The sequence below is a fragment of the Suncus etruscus genome, chromosome 9 (genome assembly GCF_024139225.1).
Source record: "Suncus etruscus isolate mSunEtr1 chromosome 9, mSunEtr1.pri.cur, whole genome shotgun sequence".
In the NCBI taxonomy this organism is placed as follows: Eukaryota; Metazoa; Chordata; class Mammalia; order Eulipotyphla; family Soricidae; genus Suncus; species Suncus etruscus.
In genome coordinates this window covers 84,202,015-84,223,074 of record NC_064856.1, presented here as the reverse complement: position 1 = coordinate 84,223,074, position 21,060 = coordinate 84,202,015, and the positions used below count along the sequence as shown (strand labels likewise).

The window sequence follows — 21,060 nt, the reverse complement described above, 5'->3', positions numbered from 1 at the left end:
CTATTGTGAGGTGAGAGGACCAAACTCAGAAGTGCTCCACAAGTGTAAAATCACCCCACATGCCATATCTCCAAATCCAGGTGAATGAGTCTGAATCAGAGTCTCTGAAGAAATAATCCAGATCAGGCTGAGGGTGAAACACGAATAGTTTTTTAGCCGTCTTCTACCTAGTATGGAGACCCTGCTGCCTGCCAAAACTAGTTTTTTTTGTTTGTTTTGTTTTGTTTTGTTTTTCAGGCCACACCCATTTGATGCTCAAGGGTTACTCCTGGCTAAGCGCTCAGAAATTGCCCCTGGCTTGGGGGGACCATATAGGACGCTGGGGGATCGAACCGAGGTCCTTCCTTGACTAGCGCTTCCAAGGCAGACACCTTACTTCTAGCGCCACCTCGCCGGCCTCTAGAACTACAGTTTTTATTGAGTATAGAGACCCCAAATTCTGAGTCGTTCTGCCCAGGTTTACATTATAAGACAATCTTTGTTTTGGATGAAACCAAGTTGTAAACAAATAGATACAAAGAAACCAGGTATGAACTTTGATTTAGGTAAAATAAAATGTAACCCTTTTTATTCAAAAAATTGAGGGGTACATAAGCCGTGTTCTATTATTCTTTGCTTGAGGCAGGAACCCCAGATCAGAATTTACAAAAGTGGTTTTTATTTTGCATAGGCACAGTACAAGTTGGCTGTAATAGCATCAAAATATAAAGTGTATATACATCATTCTCAAAACAATTAGCTTTTTTCATATCTTTGTCTTATACGTCTCACAATGCTTTTTCATAGATTTCTGAACAAACAGTAGAACCTTTCTGCAGATACACTTAATTAGAAAAATCTTAAACATTCCTTTTTTTGGGGGGGGGGGTTCACACCCGGCAGTGCTCAGGGGTTACTCCTAGTTCTGTGCTTAGAAATGGCTCCTGGCAGGCTCAGGATACCATATAGGATGCCAGGAATCGAACCAGGGTCCATCTGGGGTTGGCTATGTGCAAGGCAAATGCCCTACCACTGTGCTATTGTTCTGGCCCCTCTTAAACATTCTTACTCAAGTACCAGGGGAGCAGGGGCAAGTGGTGTGAGTCAAATTTAAGATCTTGTACCATGGGCCCGGAGAGATAGCACAGCGGTGTTTGCCTTGCAAGCAGCCGATCCAGGACCAAAGGTGGTTGGTTCGAATCCCAGTGTCCCATATGGTCCCTCGTGCCTGCCAGGAGCTATTTCTGAGCAGAGAGCCAGGAGTAACCCCTGAGCACCGCTGGGTGTGGCCCAAAAACAAACAAACGAAAAAAGATCTTGTACCTGCTGTATCATTTGTGCTATCTTCCTGGTACAAAGGGACAATGAGGTGGCAAAGGGCTTCAAACGAAAGGGTCCCCAGCCCTGCACAATTGGGCCACCTGTGCTCAGACACTGAGGCTTGAACTTGAGCCTGAACTAGCCATTTTCTCAGGGGTTCAGCACACACAGTCACTCAGTACCCATCCCCACCCTGCCCCACTTCTTTCTCCCTTCAGTTATGACCCTGAGTGGTCAATGCAGATGGGAGTTTTTTTTTAGGGGTTTTCCAGAATGCTCAGCAGTATAGTCAGCTTCTCAGCATAGCCAGTGGGCCAGAGGAAATGACCAGAAAGGAAATACTAGCTTGGGGGCACAAAGGCCATAAGAAGACTTTCTGAGAAAGCCCATGGATGGATTGCACCTCACTTTTTTGTTTGATTGTTTGGGGGCCTTACCTGCTGGTACTCAAGGGTTATTTCTGGCTCTGTGCTCAGGAACTACTCCTGGCAGTACTTGGAAGACTGTATGGGATGTCGGGGATCAAATCTATTCAGCTAGTTCAGCCATGTGCAAGACAAATACCCTACATATTGTATTATCTTTTTGGCCCTAATTGCACTTCATTTTACCTTCCTGTGGCCTTACCAAAAAACCTGGGAGTCAAGTGGGCCTTGGAAAGAGGAGTGAGAAGGGTTAGATACCTTCATTTATGGACATAAGCACCCTGAGCACCTCTGCAGAAGTAGAGGGTCTTTCCACCTGGGTAGAGAGAGAGCAGTGTTTTCTTTATGTTGAAGCTATTAATCCTAGTTCGGTGCTTACTCAGAAAGCTAGTCCAGGTTTTTTCAAAAGGAAGGATCTGAATACTGGGACAAGTAACGGGTCTCCAAAGATGATTGTGAGAACAACACAGAACTTGTCCAAGGGTTGGGATATGGGGGCTACTGCTGCCCCCAGAGGCAGCCCTGGGATAGAATAAAGCAGAAAGCAAGGGATATTCATTCCTGTTCTCAACAGGCCTCTGGATGTGAAGCTCTTGGGAAGGTTGGAAGGATGCCTTGAGGTGGGAGGAACCAGCTGGTCCCCTTAACACTGGTAGGAACAACCCCTAAAGGTCAGGAGTACCTCTAAGTAACTAACAGGTGTGGCCCCAAAATGAAAACCTAGAGGCTAACTCTGGTTTTGTCCCTGGCACCACATATGATGCCCAAACCCCACCAGGAGTGAACTCTGAGTACAGAGCCAGGAGTAAGCCCTAAGCACAGCTGGGATTATTCATTCTCTTTTCAAGAAAAATAAAAAATTTTGCTTTGCATGCAGCTGACCTAGGATGGACCGAGGTTCAATCCCCAGGCATCCCGTATGATCTCCCAAGCCAGGAGTGATTTCGGAGCGCATAGCCAGGAGTAACCCCTGAGCGTCACTAGGTGTGGCCCCAAAATAAACAAACAAGCACAGAAAACAAAACTAGTCTAATAATGAAAAGTAAGCTAGAACCCATGTTCCATCACCTGACTTTCTAGGCTGAGACAGAAGGGATCTTTGTCTCACATCCTTTTGTCACGGCTCAGATAGCTGTCTTTAATGGTGAAATCTATTTGTCTCCAGACCCCAGTACAAAGGCATCTGGGAAGTGTGTTCGGCCAGGCCAATAAAATGAAGAGTGAACGGGCTTCTCCTCAGTGTCTGTCTCAATATCTGCCTCAATATCTCTCATGCTCAAGAAGCGAGAGGGTGGATGCAGCCTTCTAAGGGGACTGCCTGGATGGGCCCCCTCTTTTAGTTCCCCTGGAGCAGCTGGAGAGGCTGCTGAGAGGCTCAGCTCTTGGCTCTTTGTCTTAACTATGGGCCCCAGCAGGCAGTACTAGCTGGCAAATCCCCCATCTGTCTGTTTACACTCCAGTCTCCAATTGTGGTGGTTGAGCTAAAGCCTTCCCCTTGATCACAAGGACTAATGGATGGATAGAAGAGGGCCCTTGAGCTTGCTTTCTAGAACAGTAAAAATTGTAAAAATTTTCAAGCCAGAGAGAGTACAGAGGTAAGGCACTAGCCTTGAATACAGCTGACCTGGTTCTATCTTAAGTACCTCATATGGTTCCCCTGAGAATCACCAGAGATCACTTCTGAGCACAGAGCCAAGACTAGCTCCTAAGCTTCATCAGGAGTCATTTACCCCCACCACCATCAAGAACAATATATATATATATATATATATATATATATATATATATATATATATATATATAATCAATTGGTTCTGGAGAGAATTCCAGTGGTCATTTATCATCCTGGATCATCTTGTAAAACAGAGGGCAATTCAGACTGGATTATTTTCCTTCCTGGAGTCTACAAGTCCCACCGTTGAATCCTGGCTTCTCAGTTGAATGAGTCAACTATGTTCTTCCTCTCTGGATAGAAGCAGGACTTGGTCCAGACCTGACCACGTGAGCATTCCCAAAACTCAGGCTCTGACTGGTAGCCATGCTCCCACACAGCCAGAGGTTGCTGAGGCCCTGCTGTGTGGAGGCCAGGTGCTGACATAGTTGGATGCAGAGGGAGAGAGAGGAGGAGGAAGAGGAAGGACTCATTCCTGCCTAAGGAGGATGTGAAGGATAGAGCTGGAAGAGAGAGCTTAAAGGGAATTGGGAGAAAGAAATTATTTGCTCAAGACAGAGACTTCTGTAAGGAGGAGGACTTATCACTGAGCTGTGAAAGATAAAGAGGACCTAGACAGGCAGTGAAAGAGATGGTGGATCCTCTTGAGGAAGAGGGACAGGAGGGCAGGCCTGGTCACCCTGAGGGCAGTGTTCACTGACTTGTGTGTTGGGGAAAGGACCATCGGACCCAAGCCAGGAACTGCAAAGTGGCTCAGAAAGAAGTTCTGGCCTCCTGGATTAGCACAATTAGCCAAGCTCTCCCAGCCGAAGCATTTCAGCCCCCACACTAAGGGGTACACTACTGGCATCAGTGAGGTTGCTCAGATGTAGAGGCACAGTCTGAAATAACAGTATACAAATATCAGAATGACTTGCAAATGGCCCTCTATCAAAATGAGGATCTGCTACATGCAAGGCAAATGTCCTATCCACTATACTGTCATTGAAGTCCTCCATTTAAATTTTTGGCATGTTTTGGGGGGCCAAACTGGCAATGCTCAGAAGTTAGTCCAAGCTCTGTGCTCAAGGGACCATGTCAAGCCAGGAATCAGTCTTAGGCTTGCTATATGTAAAACATAAGAGCCATCTCATTGCCCTCCATCTGCTTATTTAGTTTTTTTTTTTTTTTAACTTTATTGATTGATTGGTTTGGGGGCCACATCCAGCGGCTCTCAGAGGTTAATCCTGGCTTTGCATTCAGAAATCATCCCTGGAAGGCTGGGGGACCATATGGGATGTTGGGAATTGAACCAGGTTCCTCCTGGATTGGCCGCATGCAAGGCAAATATTCTACCGCTGTGCTATCTCTCCAGCCCCTGCTTATTTAGTTTTAAAAAGTAGAGGCCAGGGCCCAGAGAGATAGCACAGCGGCGTTTGCCTTGCAAGCAGCCGATCCAGGACCAAAGGTGGTTGGTTCAAATCCCGGTGTCCCATATGGTCCCCGCGTGCCTGCCAGGAGCTATTTCTGAGCAGATAGCCAGGAGTAACCCCTGAGCATCGCCGGGTGTGGCCACCCCCCCAAAAAAAAAGTAGAGGCCAGGGTGTGGAGCAATAATACATAAATAGGGCATTTAACTTGCGTGCAGCCAACCGGGGTTTGATCCTCAGCATCCAATATGGTCCCCTGTGTCATTGTCTGAGAATGTTCAGAAGGGAGGGAACACTGTACTGACTGTCTCTGTCTGCCCCGCAGGCCCTTCATGCTGCTGCCACCGCTGATGGAATGGATGCGTGTGGCCATCACCTACGCTGAGCACCGCCGCAGCCTCACCGTGGACAGTGGTGACATAAGGCAGGCGGCCCGCCTGTTGCTGCCCGGCCTGGACTGCGAGCCCCGGCAACTCAAGTACGTGGTCAGAGATCCCATATCCAGGCCCAGCCCTGCTTTTAGGAGAGGGTAAGAGGACAGTGAGCAGGGATAGCAGTGCCCTCAAGCCACTCAGTGGGTCTCAGTCATACTGTCCACACATATCTTCTGCGACACTGGCTGGTGCTTGCGCAGACACACCCGAATTTGGTGAGAGACCTCACAGTCTGTAGCTCGGGGTGCTTGGGGGCAATTGTGACCCTTCTCACCTCTTCTCCTGCCCTTGGCCACTCTTGTCTACTTCCTTATACAGCTATGCCAAGCTCTATTGTTTGAAGTGCATTGTTTGTTTGGGGGCTACACCCAATAGTGCTCAGGGGTTACTCCTGACTCTGCACTCAGGAATGATTTCTGGTGGTGCTCTGGAGAACATATGGGATATAACCCAGGCCTGCTGCATGAAAAGCGAATGCTCTACTCCTGTACTAACATTCCAACCCCAATAAGTACATTATCTTGTCTGCATTGCAATGAGGAGTGGAAAAATTAAAAAAAAAAAAAAAAACACAACTGATGGGCATTTTGAGGGTCAGGAAGGCTTGAGGATAGGCCTCCAACTGTGTGCGCATTTGAATCTGAGTCCACAGACAGCCCTAACCTCAGCTTGTTTCTTCCTTCCAACATGCCTCTCACATTGAACTGTCTCACCTCTGCAGGTTCTTTCTGGTCTGCCTTGACAGACTCCTGGGGCAGTCCTGCATCTTTTTATATAGATCCTCTGTCCAAACCCCACTTATGGTCTCCTCTGTGCCCACAGAAAATAGTGTCCCAAGTAGGACACTTGCTTGCCTTGTACATGGTTATCCAGTTCCATTCCTGCACCAAATGGTTCCCAAAGCAAGGGCAGGAGTGACCTTTAAGCACTGCAAGAGTTGTGGGAAACCCCTTTACATCTCCCCAAAATGGAATATCTTTCTGGGACATCAACATCCCTCCACCTTTTTTGTTAGTTGGGGGCCACACCTACTGGTGCTCAGGTCTTACTCCTGGATCTGCACTCAGGAACCACTCCTGGCAGAACTCGGGGACCGTACATGGTGCCAGGGTTAGAACCCGGGTCATTTTTAACCCCAAGGCAAGAGTTTTCTCTGCTGTACTATCTCCTCAGCCCTGGACACTGGTCCCTTGAGTCCCTCCAGACAATAGATAAAGACAACATTTCAGAATTCACAGCTCCCTGATTATACATATGCTCATAGAACGGAAGTGTGTGTTCTACCTACCACTCAGCACATCCAGTACTTCTAGGACAAGACTAGGACTGCCACTCCATCCCCATGCAACATTCCAGCTAGCACAACTATCACAGGGTATCCTGCAGAGAGAGGCCCTGCTTGGCAACATTCACTCATCTTGATCTCTCCTCCAGACCCGAGTGCTGTTTCAGTTCCTTCCGGAGGATGGATGCCCGTGCAGCAACAGAGAAGTTCAACCAGGACCTGGGCTTCCGCATGCTCAACTGTGGGAGAACGGACCTCATCAGCCAAGCCATTGAGGCCCTGGGCCCTGATGGTGTGAACACTATGGATGATCAGGTGCGTACTGGGCACAATTTGGCCTAGCTTGGGAACATGTTCATCGGCATTTGCCATCGCCATGTTGATGGCATTGTCCATCCTGGCCCAATGTGAGGGCTGTGAGCTGCATATTCTAGGAGCTGAGTGTTATGAATGGTGGTCTGTCTGTGCCATTTGAGAGCCATTTAGAGAAAATGTTTCCAGTGGAACATATGCTTCCCTGTAGTAGGAGGCTGCAGGATGCTCAGGTTCTAAGGAGGAAACAATACACACATACTCTCTCACACACACCTTTGCTTTCATGGATTTAGCATACTAGAGGGGATTGATGCTGAGAAATCCAAGCACTTTGAACTCAGAGCATGTCAGTGAAGCATGCAGTGGACTAAACTAAACCAGCAAAGGCAGTGAGAGTGGTTGGAGGTGGTTTAACCATGTCAGAGAGACTGACTGGAATTGGTATTAACTTTGCACTTTGAATGGCTCACATGTGAGGCTGTGGTCCCTACATCATTTCCTACACTTGCTTCAGATTAAGTCCTTAATCTGAAGTCCTTAATGTGAAGTATCCTATGGTGATGGTGCAGCCCATTTCCCCACTTCACAGATGAGGAAACTGAGATGTAGTGTGATGCCCCCACAAGGCACCCAACTAGGAAGGAGCAGAGCTGGGTCAAAGGCTGCAAGCAGTTGCACTCCAGGCTCTTGGCCCTTTTAGAAGAGTCCAAATGTGGGGCTGGAGAGATAGCATGGAGGTAAGGTGTTTGCCTTGCATGCAGAAGGACGGTGGTTCAAATCCCGGCATCCCATATGGTCCCCTGAGCCTGCTAGGAATGATTTCTGAGTGTACAGCAAGGAGTGACCCCTGAGTGCTGCTTGGTGTGACCCAAAAAACAAAAAACAAAAAAAAAAAGAAAAGAAAAGAAAAAGAAGAGTCCAAATGTTTCTTTATTGGTTGTTTACTTTTTTTGTGGGAGGGGGTCACATCAGCAATACTCAGGGGTTACTCCTAGCTCTGCATTGAGTTATTCCAGGCAGTGCTCAGGGGACCATACAGGATGCTGGGGATTGAACTCAGGTCAGCTGAGTACAAAACAAACACCCTACCCACTATATCATCACTCTGGCTCCTATTGGCTATTTTCTGACCCCTCCAGGACTATGTGGTGCTAGGAACTGAACTCAGGGCCTTGCCCTGCAAAGAACATGCTCCCTTCCTTTGAGTCTTCTTCCAGCCTTATGGGTTTCCTGGGCACTATTCTGTGAGCACTCGCAATACAGGGCGGTGGGGCAGGTGATGTGGAAGCCAGGGGAGGCAGTATGCTCTGAGGTGAGGTGGCAGCACCATTCGAGCCTGGCGAAGCACCCTCCTGAGGCCAGGGTGGGTATGACAATGGGTGTAGCCTATGAAGGCTTCCTGAGTGAATGAGCTTGGGTTATGGGGGGATTAGAATGAAGCAGAGAGGAGGGGCAGGTGTTCAGAGGTGAAGATGAGGCAGCAAAATGGTGAAGAGATGCCAGGCTGGGCATCTGGTTTACCCGCTTTACTGTTGCTCCAGTTATCAATGCCAGTTGCAGTTATCCCTGGAACTTGCATACTGGGTGCTGCAGTGAGGGAGTCCATGGGCTTTGACTGCAGACACTCCTGGGTTGGAGCAAATCCCTTCACAGTTCAAGCACAAGAGGGGGTTGCTCAGGACACTGGTCCAAAAGCTGATGATGATCCATGGATTCAGTTGCCAGACATTTTGATTTTTAATTTTTGGGCCACATCTGACAGTGCTCAGGACTTACACCTGGCTCTGCACTGAGCTTACTCCAAATGAGACTCTGGAATCCCTATGGAAACCCAGGTCAGCCTCATGCAAAGCAAGTGCCTTACCCTCTGTGCTATCACTCTGGCTTTTGTTTAGCAACTTTTGGTGGAGTGTCTCAAGGGTACAAGGAGTGTTCAGTGGTCAAATGCCTGCCTGGCAGGTAGAAGCCTCTGGTTCCATCCCAGCTCATTCTTCATGCCAGCTACCACCAAGTCCCACTGCCATGTGAGACTCTCAGCACCATAATGAAATGCACTTGCTGGCACAATTCCCATCATCACAATAACAAAAAGAAGGGATTAGGGAAATAGAGTTAAGTTTGTTATTGGTACTGGAGTTAAGTTTGTTATTGGTACTGGATAACACAGTGGTAAGGCATTTGCCTTGCATGCAGCCAACTTGAGTTCTATTCCCGGCATCCCATATGGTTCCCCAAGCCTGCCAGGGCAATTTCTGAGCACAGAGCCAAGAGTAACTCCTGTGCGCCACTGAATACCCCCCCCCCCCAAAAAAAAAAGGTTTGTTATCTCTGGGGCTGGAGTGATAGCACAACAATAGAGCATTTGCCTTGCTTGTAGCCGAGCTGGGACAGACCGGAGTAATGCCAGAGCACCGCTGGGTGTGGCCCCAAAACCAAATAAACAAATAAAGTTTGTCATCTCTGCTCACTCAAAAGGCTGTTTTATGTGCTTGTCCCTGCCCGCACCTTGAATCTTGCCATATACCGAGTGATCTGCACTTAGCTGTCCTCTGCCCTGTGATGATGCTTGGGCCATTTCTTTATCTCTGGGCAAGGATTTATGAGGCACAAGATCTTGTCTACATACAAACAACCTAATAAATAACATCATAGGCTGCAGACAAATGCTGGCCCACATCAGGTTGTGGACCAACACGTCATATAGCTGAACTTCAAGAGCGAATCCCTTGGGAATCATTGTCTACTGCCCACTAAACCCAGGGCACAATGTGGTCTCAGCTTTTGAAAGCTGTCCCCTAATTTACCTACTACAGGGTGCTGCTGTCCCCTACTTTCTGAGATTGGCTGAGGTAGCCCTGCCTTCTGGTGGGTTCCCTTCTGTGCTCTTCTGGGGACATAGGGAGATAATGACAGAGCCTCCTAGTTGACTTGTGGTGCCCATTTACACATCAACACTGATGCATATCACCAGCAGCTCACACTCAACTGTGTTTTTTTCTTTTTTCTTTTTTTGGGTTTTTTGTTTTTGGGTCATACTCTGTGGCACTCAGAGATTACTCCTGTCAGGCACGGGGGACCATATGGGATGCCGGAATTTGAAACACCATCTGTCTAGATCAGCTGCATGCAAGGCAATGCCCTGCTGCTGTGCTAACTCTCTGGCCCCTCAACTGTGGTTTCTTGAACAGAAATGCCAGTGTTGGCATTGGTTTGTTAGATAAGATCATCATGTCCATCTCTGCTCAGAGAAGATTGGATAAGTAGAAGGTGTTAGAAGTGATCTCTCTGTTTTTTTAGTGTTTGGTTTGGGCTAGCCACACTCAGCAGTGCTCAGGGCTTACTCCTGACTCTGTGCTCAGGAGTCATTCCAGGTGGTGTTTGGGGAATAATATGGAGTGCTAGAGATTCAAACCTGAGTCTGCCAAGATGGCTGAGTTCTAACTTTGACTCACACAGGGTATGACACCGCTGATGTACGCCTGTGCTGCTGGGGACGAGGCCATGGTCCAGATGTTGATCGATGCTGGAGCAAACTTGGACATCCAGGTGGGCAAGCCCCAAAGAACTGCATCTAGGTCCCAGATTCCTCAGTAGGATACTCCCAGATCCTCAGCTTGGCATGTTGGGTTTGATGTTCTGGACAATTGAATGGATGAATCTGGAGAGAGCAGAAATAGAAGATGTGCAGAGGTCACACTTAGCAACAACCACCATCATCCCTCCAAATTTGAGATTTCTTTTAGAGGGGATAAGTTGAATGCAAAGTATGACCATGATTCTGTTTTTATTTTGTTCTGTTTTGCAGCCATTTCTGGCCATGGTCAGAGGTATTCCTGGCTGACAGTGCTCGGGGAAACATGGAATGCAGGGGATCGAACCTGGGTTGGCCACATACAAGACAAGCGCCCTACCCTCTATACTATCTCTTCAGCCCTTGTCCACAGTTCTGCTCTGTGACACTTTTATCCATCTAATCCTCCAGCACTGAGTGCTGCCTCTTGCTCAAGTCAGACATTGTTTGGCCAACATCCATTTATCCCTGTCCAGTGTAGGAGCACCTAGGTCCTTTCTGAACTCAGACATGTGTTGCCTGCCCAGTATGTCTCTCCCCCACTAACTCTAGTCATCTGCTATTTTCTAGGTTCCAAGCAACTCTCCTAAACACCCCTCCATCCACCCTGACAGCCGACATTGGACATCGCTGACCTTTGCTGTGCTGCATGGACACATCTCTGTGGTGCAGGTGAGCTCCTGTCCCAGCTTGCCAAAGGATGGGGTGCTGAACCCCAAGTGTTACATCCAGGCTCACGAGCAATCAGACATGCCAGTGGCACTGCTGAGAGTGCTGAGTGGATCATCAGGACAGACCCACTCAGTCCTCCTAGGGTGAGGTTGTCATTGTAAGAGGTGGGACCCTGGGTCTCTCAGTTGTATTCTCAAATTCCTGTACCCCACCCATTGCTCCCACAATCATGAGGTACTCTCAGCTCACACCCTATGAAACAGGCTACATTCCTTTGTTTCCCCATTCCTGAGAGAGGATCAGATGGGCACAGCTGACCTGTGCAGCCAGGCTGCCTGTGGCCACCTGGGCCCAGGCATCTGTGGCTGGTGTGAATTCACACCCACACATGGAAACTGTGGGCAGAGCAGGGCCCAAACCCAGCTGGGACTACAGCCATGTGGCCACTTGGTGCCCAGCTGCTCTGCACCTCAGGTCCAGGGCCTCTGGGGCTAGGTCCCTGCCCCTTGGGAGCTGCATTATGTGGATAGCAATCACCCCAGCCTGGAAAGGCTGTTAGTGAAGAGGGGTCTCTAGGAAGGGAACCAGCCAGCCTGATATGGTGACCGCCCTCCTAAAGGACCTAGCAGAGCTAAGCTGCAGGGCTGTGCCTGGGGCCTGCCTGGCCTGGTGCCCAGTTTCATCCCAATGGGTGGGGCTCCACCTCTGCATTCTTGGCACAGCTGTTGGCACAGCCCCCGCACCTCACAACACTGGCAGATGAGAGATGAACCCAAGTCCTCACACCAGGTCTCAGGTGAGAGGGGAGAAGCTGTTGGGCTTCTCCTAAATGACGAAGTTTATAAAACCCAGGAAGAAGGGAAGCTAGAAAGGCAACAGCTGACCGCCACCTGCTGGAGCAGCATAGACCCCACTGGGCTCCTGGCCAACCTGCCATCACTGGGCCGGCCTTGTCTCAGCCCCGCCTGTCTCTCTTGCTAGCGCAGGAAGGGATCCCATGTCCCAGACAACGAGGTCCCATGGCAGTACCCAAGGCAGGCCTGAGTATCTTCCTGTGCCTTGATGATGAACATCCAAAGAGCCCATTGTGGGGCCCCCAGGAAGAGGTGGGCAGTCATTTTATTCCCCTAAATGCTGCAAAGGGGCATCTCTCTCCACCTTCTAGATGAAACTCCAAGTTGAGCTTCTGCCACCAGGGAGCCTTACTGGTGCTCAGCAGCTTCAGATTCTTGTTTGTTTGTTTGTTTTGGGTCACACCCAGCATCGCTCAGGGGTTACTCCTGGCTCTATGCTCAGAAGTCCCTCCTGGCAGGCACAGGAGATCATATGGGATGCCAGGATTCGAAGCACTGTCCTTCTGCATCTAAGGCAAACGCCTTACCGCTGTGCTATCTCTCCAGCCCCAGCTTCATATTCTTAACACAAAGCCTTCTCCATTGAGCTTCAGTTTCCCCCAGTGGGTAGAATGGAACACTTTGCATGTGACTTTACAAAGGTCACTGCAAATTCTCACATAGTCTATTCTCATAGTCCGTCTCAATGTAATTCATTTTGGGGAAGAAGTTAAAGGAGAGAAAGTGCTCAGAGAGTCCCACAGCCTAGGAACTTGGTCATAACTCCTAGCACAGAGATCTTAGAAATTTGGAATCCTGCAGGGTAACCTGGAGCTCTAGCTTGGTTTCATGGCTGGCTGCCTTGAGTGAATTAGGTCTAGGTCATAGGCCTGGAGAGAACAGAGATTTGTTCCCTCAAACCTCCCAACATTCCTCCACCCTAAAGTGTCTCCCTCTTAGCAACAAATGCCCATGCACAGCAAAACTGGAGATCTTGGTTTGATCTTAGTTTACTGAGTGAGGCTGGGACCTTTGGGATTTTGATGAAAGTTGATCCACTGCTGGTCCCTGTGTTGGAACTATTTAGGCAGTTGACCACCATTAATAGTACTTAGTCATCTCACTGGGTTTTTTATTGTTTTGTTTTGTTTTTTGCTTTTTGGGCCACACCTGGTGATGCTCAAAGGTTACTCCTGGCTATGCCACTCAGAAATCACTCCTGGCTTGGGGGACCATATGGGATGCCGGGTATCAATCAGTGGTCCGTCCTACGTTAGTGTGCAAGGCAAATACCCTACCACTTGTGCCACAGCTCTGGCACCTTCTTTTGGTATTTTGGGGCCATACACAGTGGTGCTTAGGTGGTTCTTTACTCAGGAATCACTCCTGGCGGGCTTGGGAACCATATAATATGAGGTACAAGAAATGAAACCAGAACTAGCAAACACCAGAGCCACTGTATTATCACTCCAGTCCCAAAGATATTTTTTAAAATTAAAGAACATTGATGAAAAAAAGAACATTGATGGGCATAATCAAGTACCCCCTTTTTACCCCAACAGTTACTGCTGGATGCAGGGGCCAATGTGGAGGGCTCAGCAGTGAATGGCGGAGAGGACAGCTATGCGGAGACACCCCTGCAGCTCGCCTCTGCGGCTGGTAGGTGTCCCACCGTCTGCCCATGGAAGAATCCCGATTGGCACCAAGATTACCTGGAGTGTCTGATAGAGATGCTCCTTGGCTCATGGGGCTGGTTAGCTGGGGTCAGAGACCTGAATGGGAGCTCCATCCACTTGCCTTCCAGGGAACTACGAGTTGGTCAGCTTGTTGCTAAGCCGTGGCGCCGACCCTCTCCTCAGCATGCTGGAAGCCAACGGCATGGCCTCCTCCCTCCACGAGGATATGAACTGCTTCAGCCACTCAGCTGCCCACGGTCACAGGTACCTGGACTGCCCTCAGTCAGCAGGCACAACCTTGGCTGGCACCCTGGAACTGTGGGGTGGGCTGAAGGGCTCACACACATGCCAGCCAGAGAGAAGCTTCAGGTTTTCTGTCAGCTCCAGGTCCTGTGTATGAGCCCAAATGATTACTTAGAGCTCCCAGAGCTGGGTGGTTTTGTTTGTTTTGTTTGTTTTGGGGTTACTCCTGGCTCTGCATTCAGAAATCACTCTTGGCAGGCAAGGGGGACCATATGGGGTGCCGGGATTCAAACCACTGTCCATCCTGGATCGGCTGCACACAAAGCAAACTCCCTATCACTGTGCTATCTCTCTTTGCACACACACTCCCCACCCAGCTGGTTTCTTAACCCTGTAGTGCTCACCCCAAGCCTCGACCCTTTGCATGCCTGTTACCATGTGGCACATTGTGATTCCACAAGAAAGTGCATCTCAGAGGTTCCAGGAGCATGTGGTAGCCAAGCCTGCCTAGGAATAGGGCTGAGGGCAGAGCCAGGGGCACCTGGAGTGGTGGGAGAAACAAAGGAGTTCCAGGTGATGGCGGAGGGTGGCAGACCCCTGTTTTCCCTCAGAACCCAATGGAACCTCCCCTTCTTGAACTCGGGCTTCACATGGTCTACCCATTCCTGTTCCTCTGGGCTATTCCCCACACAGTACATCTCCCATTTCAGCTTTCTGCAGCAAGAGGCTCCAAGCTCCCCCACCTCAGGCATGACCCAATCCCTCAAGAATATATCAGGGCCCTGAGTTTGGACTCTGTGTGAGGAGGTACAGGGAGCAGGGCTTTAACAAAGAGGCTCAGTCCAAAGGTGATTTTGGAAGTGACTCAGGCATACTGGCCAGAGCCTCAAGCTATGTCCCGCCCAGTGTGACCTGAGCATGATGGACAGTGAAGGAATCTCCAAGGGTTAATAGGGTGACTCTCCGGGGACATTAGCGTGATGGATGATTTTGTTGTTTTTGTTTTGGGGTCACACCCAACCAGTATTCTGCCTGAGGGCTGTGATCAGTCCTCCCAACACTGCTCAGGGGACCTTGTGGGACCTGAGATAGAACCCTAAGTCTCCTGCATTGCAAAATAGGCCCTCCTGCTCGGCCTATTGAGTATTCTCTGGCCCAGTGGATGAGTTCATATAGATGCATTTTAATACCTGTCTTTATTTTATTTTATTTTATTTTAGGCTACACCTGGTGGCATTCAGGGGTTACTCCTGACTCTGCACTCAGAAATTACTCCTGGCAGGCTTGGGGGACCATAAGGGATGCCGGGGATTGAACCTGAGTTGGCCACATGCAAGGCAAACACCCCACCCACTGTGCTATTGTTCCAACCCTGATATCTTTCTTTGTTTTGATTTTCAAGACATGGTATTTAGAGGCTACTCCCAGTTCAGTACTCAGGGGTCCTTTTAGCAGTTCCAGGGCTATGCAGTGCTAGAGAATGAACCTGGGGCTCCTGCATGCAAAGCCTGCTCTCAGTATCTGGGCTGTGTCCTTCAGTCCTCATGTCATTGTTCTCAAGGGCCAGAAGGAAACAGACCATTATAGACCTGGCTGGAGACCCACACAGCCCCAAATGGTACTGGTCAGCTCTAAATTGGATGCAGCCATATTGGTTTTGCTTTATCCCAGAAGAGGATAATGTTGGTGCCTTCCCTGCATGGGACCATGAGGAAAGGGACCCAAAGAGGGAGGACAGCTACTTTGCATTCACAGTGCAACTGGCAGAAGTAGGAAACCTTTCCACCCCGGTATTCAGAGTCAGTGCCAGAACAGAGCGAGCTCAGCCTTCCTGGGAGGGGCAGGCAAGAGCATTTGGTGGGTGCTATCCCTGGAGTGCAGAGGGGAGAACTTGGCCATAACCATCTCTGTCCTCTTTCCCATGGCCACAGGAATGTTCTGCGGAAGCTCCTGACGCAGCCTCAGCAGGCCAAGGGGGATGTGCTGTCCCTGGAGGAGATACTGGCGGAGGGCGTGGAGGAAAGCGACACCTCGAGCCAGGGTGGTGGCAGTGAGGGCCCTGTACGGCTGAGCCGGACCCGTACCAAAGCACTGCAGGAGGCCATGTACTACAGTGCCGAGCATGGCTATGTGGACATCACCATGGAGCTTCGGGCACTGGGTGAGAGGCCCCGGGCTGCACGGATGCCAACCAGAACAGAGGGGCCTAGAGGCCAATGATTGCAGGGTAGGAGCAGGTGCCTGGCCTAGAGGGGACACATCTGCATCTCAGGGCTCCAGGCCCTAGCTTTCAAGGTCCCTTTTCCCCTCCAAGGCAGAAATCACAGCCCCATCCTGGTCATGCCCCAAGGTGCTGCAAGCCTTGGAAGCACCTGGGTCAACATTTCTTTTCTGGGTCACACTCGGCAGCACTCGGCTCTGTACTCAGAAATCACCCTGGCAGGCTTGGGGGACCATATGGGTTGACAGGAATCAAACTGAGGTCTGTCGGTGCAAGGCAAGGCAAACACCCTAACGCTGTGCTATCTTTCTGGTCCCTGGATCAACATTTTATTCAGCTCTGTGTGCTCAGCTCCTTACCACCTCAGCGCTTCAAGTCCAGGAAGGCCAGCCAGACAGGCAGACCACCAGATAAATAATTAGGCATTCAGAAAAACAGTTGCAGAAGACAACTTGCCACGCAGACACACAGACAAACTAGACAGACACTGCCCACACCATCCTGTCACAATGCAAGGTCACATGAATATCATTGTCAAAGGGGCCCATTTGTATCCTAAAGTCATGGCACAGACACTTTACAATTCCGCCTCAGCTATTCCCTGAGTATTGTCACCCTCCTCTATTGGGGCCTCCTGTGTCCTCCAGCCCAGGGACTGTGGAACACCATGAGGCACCATGAGGCAGCTTGGGCAGTATTGCTGGTCCTTGTCCTGCCCTTCAGAGCAGTTATACACCAGCCCTGTGGGTCCTTCAGGATGCAGGGACCCCCTCTCTGTGTCCTGAACCTTGGTCAGATGGGCTTGTGTCAGACAGGTGTGGGGGCATTTGTCTCAAGTATCCTTCTTTCTTCTGGGTACCTGCATCCACCTGGCCACTCATCCTAGTTAGTGGGTCCTTCTCGATGAGTAATCACAGGGTCCCAAACAGTATAGGGTGGATATTAGGCTGTCTACACTACCCATTCCCCGGAAGTCCCTTTCCGCTTGGCAGGCCTGGCAGGCCAACATAAAGGGGAGCCAGGAGTTGTACAGGGTGATCCCTGCCCTGCACACTGGGTGCATCCCATGACGGCTGTTGGGCATACTGCAGGGCTGACACCTGCCTGTCCCGTGGTACAGGGGTCCCCTGGAAGCTGCACGTGTGGATCGAGTCCCTGCGCACCTCCTTCTCTCAGTCACGGAACTCGGTGATGCAGAGTCTGCTTCGGGACTTCAGCTCCATCCGGGAGGAGGAGTACAACGAGGAGCTGGTCACTGAAGGCCTGCAACTCCTCTTCGACATCCTCAAGACCAGCAAGGTGAGTGGAATGGCGCCCACCCCAGAGAGCCTCGACTGCCACAGGGAAGGTATGGAGCTGATGCACATGGACACAGTCAGGAGGCAGGCGTGCACTTTCCACACTTAAACTCAGACTCAGTCACACATATAAACTCACACTCATGCGTGTTAATCTTTTTTATTTTTTAATTTGGGCCACACCAGCCTGTGCTGAAGAGTTACTCCTGGCTCTACACTCAGAAATTACTCCTGGCAGGCTCAGGAGACCATATGGGATGCCAGGAATCAAACCCGGATTGGACGCATGCAAACGCCCTACCTACTGTACTATTTATTGATCTTGCCCCTCATGTACTTTACTCTTGTACGAACTCACATATCATCGCACTCCCATGCTCCACTCACTCATGCACGAGCCAACACTGCCCACTGCCCAGAGCCATTACTGGGGATGTTGTCTGTTCTGGATTCTGGCTAGAAAAGCTCCATAGGGATCACTGAGGAGCGCACAGACCTCTCTCTCCAAGTCAGATCCAGTAGGCCCTGCAGACAGGGGGCTTCTTTCTCAGATCTTGCCTTCTGAAAGGTGTCCCCATGTCTGTGAATCAGCTGTGAACCCCCCAACATTCTGTGTCTACCCCACAGAATGACTCCGTCACTCAGCAGCTGGCGGCCGTCTTCACACACTGCTATGGCAGCAGCCCCATCCCCAGCATCCCTGAGCTCCGCAAGACACTGCCGGCCAGACTAGGTGAGGGTCGTGGCCTCTCTTCCTGCCCCCCACCTGGCCCCCAATCCCCCTCTCCTTCACTTGGGAATCCACCATCCCTCAACATGTCGAGAAACTCTTGAACCCCAGACACGTGCCCTCTCCCCAACCCTCCTAGACCCTCACTTCCTGAACAACAAGGAGATGTCGGACGTGACGTTCCTGGTGGAGGGGAAACTCTTCTACGCTCACAAGGTGCTGCTGGTGACAGCTTCCAACAGGTAGGGCCCAGGCATGGGTGGGTGGGGAGAGCCCAGCCCTGCCAGCAGGCTGGATGGACTGATAGAGGGACACAGAGAAGACAGTATGTCCCTCTTGTCTGAAGAGTGATAACACTGCTACGCATGGAACACTTGATAGCAGCGGGTGGCTATCTAGTATGTGTCTAATATGTGGCTGACCTGGGTTTGATCCCTGACACTCCATATGGTTCCCTAAGCCCTGTCAAGAGTATCCCTGAGCACGTAGGTAGGGGTTCCTAAAAAGAAAGGGAACAGGAGGGACTGAGTGGGCTCAACCAGTACAATACGTTTTGCCCCTCTCAGACATTTGGGGGTGGCATCACTTTTTTTGTTTTTGTCTTAGTTTGGGGGCTAAACTCAGCTATGTTTAGGGGGTATTCCTGGCTCTGCACTCAGGAATTATTCCTGGCAGGGCCTGAGTGATAGCACAGTGGGTAGGTCATTTGCCTTGCATGGTGGTCGACCCAGGGTTGATTCCCATTATCTTATATGGTCCCCTAAGCCTGCTTTGAATGATTTCTGAGTGCAGAGCCAGGAGTAACCTGAGTGCCACCATATATGGCCCAAAAACCAAAAAAATATATATTACTCCTGGCAGTGCTCAGGACCATATGGGATGCCAGGGATTGAACCCAGGTCGACTACATGCAAAGCAACTGCCCTACCCACTGAATTATTGCATTAGCCAGTGCAACTGTATTTAATTGCCTGAGCCCTAAGCTGTCAGTGACAGCCCATACAGTGACTTTCTCAGAGATGCCTTCAGGTCCCGTCTCCCTCACTCCTTTGCTGCAGGTTCAAGACACTAATGACCAACAAATCAGAGCAGGATGGTGAAAGCAGCAAGACCATTGAGATCAGCGACATGAAGTACCACATTTTCTGGGTGCGTGTGGATGTCTACGTTGGGCCCTTGCTCTGTTGGGCCTCTCACTTCCTTGCTCTTGGCAGGGGAGGAGCAAGAGACAGAGAGGTGGTCTGTGGCCATTGAGTTAGGAAGGGCTCAACCAGGATCCAATACTCTGAGTAGGCGGGATTTTGTTCCCAAAGTTTCCTCTAGAGGGTGAGGCAGGTATGGGGAGGGCGGTCCTGACTGCAACAGGGGTGGAGACTGGGGGCTCCAGTTGAGGGAAAGTAAGCAGGAAAGTGGCTGATGGGGCAATGGGATCATAGGGAGGACTGAGGAGTTGGAGTGAACCTGGGCTGGCATTTTTTTCTCTTCCACGCATTGCTCAGTTCCCACTCACTAGCTGCAGGAATATTCTAGAGCAGGGGTCTCAAACTTGCGGCCCGCCATACAACATTTTGTGGCCCACGGCCGGCCTTCTAATATTGCAGTATTCACGATTATTCGCTTACTTTTTTTTTTGTGAAATCCCTTATGCGGCCCTGCCTCACCCCGACTTTGCCTCCTGCGGCTCCCAGGTAAATTGAGTTTGAGACCCCTGTTCTAGAGTTTGCTCATCCATCTGAGCCCAACCCCTGGATTGGGGATGGGGACAGCGTGTACCATGGACACATGGATAATTGCAGCCAACTAGCATAGCCCCTCCAACCCCCATGACTTCTCAGGTTGTATGCAGGGGTTCAGGGGCTGCAGCTGGAAGCCACACAGCACCCCTTCCCTTAGCTCTCTATCATGAGCCCTGGCCTGGCCCGGTACCCATCTGGGCATAGAACTGAGTCAGGCTGGGGCCCTTTCCAGGGTCTCTCTCCCTGGCTCCACAGGGGCCAGAGAGGCTACTTCTCAGGCCCCAGTGCTGAGAGGGAGCGGATCATGCTGCCTTTGGTTTTCTAGAACAGAAAACTTAGGTCTGTGGGGTTCCAGCTGGGCCATTCACTGGAAGACAATGCAGGTCAGCTACACATCCCCTTCCTGGCAGGCACCAAGAAATAAAACAGAACACGTAGAACTGATTTGTTTGGTTTAGGGCCACCCCTGACTGCACTCAGGGAACACATCTGGAGGTGCTCAGGGGACCTTACAGGGTTCGAAAGCTCAAACCTGAGTCAGTCTCATGCAAGGCAAAAGCCCTACTCACTGTACTATCACTTTGTCCAAGTGGAACTGACTTTTAATCTGCTTGTTAGTCTGAATATTGTTTCCTCACTTGAACAACAGAAATGTTATTTTTTTTGTTTGGTTGGTTTTTGTTTTGGGGCTACACCTGGCTGTACTTCAGGGGTTACTCCTGGCTCTGCACTCGGGAATCACTCCTGGCAGGCTTGCGTGACCATATGAGTTGCCAGGGATCAAACCTGGGTCGGCCCCATGCCAGGCAAATGCTCTACCCTCTGTGCTATTGCTCTAGCCCCACAACTTAGATTTTATGTGCTTTGTTTCCACCTGTTCTCAAAATCCCATGTCTTTCATACAATAGGTCTCCATTTAGGACACCACACTGCTGGTGTTAATTGGTATTAGGGATCAAACCTGGGGCCTCTAGAGTATAAGATAATGTAGTCCCCAGTTGGCCACATTTGAACTGCTCCAAAGGCCCTCATGACCCAGAGAGAAAACAGCTCTGCCATCTTGTCCCCTTAGGTTCTATCACAACTGCAGAAAAATGCTCCCCTCTGTGGCCAGGCTTGCCCAAAAGCTTTATTCTAAGCAGTCCTATAGACCCCATAGGCCACTTGCTCAGTGGCCTATGAAATCTTGTTCAGGGCTGCCAAACTGGGCAAAAATTACTCACCTCTGTCAGTGAATGCTC

The 21,060-nt window shown here is 50.2% G+C and overlaps 1 protein-coding gene across 1 annotated transcript in view; it reads left to right on the top strand.

Annotated features, from left to right (window-relative positions):
* ABTB2 (ankyrin repeat and BTB domain containing 2) overlaps positions 1-21,060 on the top strand; it is a 195,376-nt gene that overhangs the window by 171,490 nt on the left and 2,826 nt on the right. Inside the window, exons 4-14 of the mRNA XM_049780080.1 lie at positions 5,131-5,283; positions 6,674-6,839; positions 10,296-10,385; positions 10,981-11,082; positions 13,478-13,574; positions 13,720-13,855; positions 15,766-15,995; positions 17,176-17,354; positions 17,981-18,086; positions 18,223-18,325; positions 19,142-19,232. Coding sequence (XP_049636037.1) covers positions 5,131-5,283; positions 6,674-6,839; positions 10,296-10,385; positions 10,981-11,082; positions 13,478-13,574; positions 13,720-13,855; positions 15,766-15,995; positions 17,176-17,354; positions 17,981-18,086; positions 18,223-18,325; positions 19,142-19,232 — 1,453 coding nt within the window. The remainder of the gene's footprint in view (positions 1-5,130; positions 5,284-6,673; positions 6,840-10,295; positions 10,386-10,980; positions 11,083-13,477; positions 13,575-13,719; positions 13,856-15,765; positions 15,996-17,175; positions 17,355-17,980; positions 18,087-18,222; positions 18,326-19,141; positions 19,233-21,060) is intronic.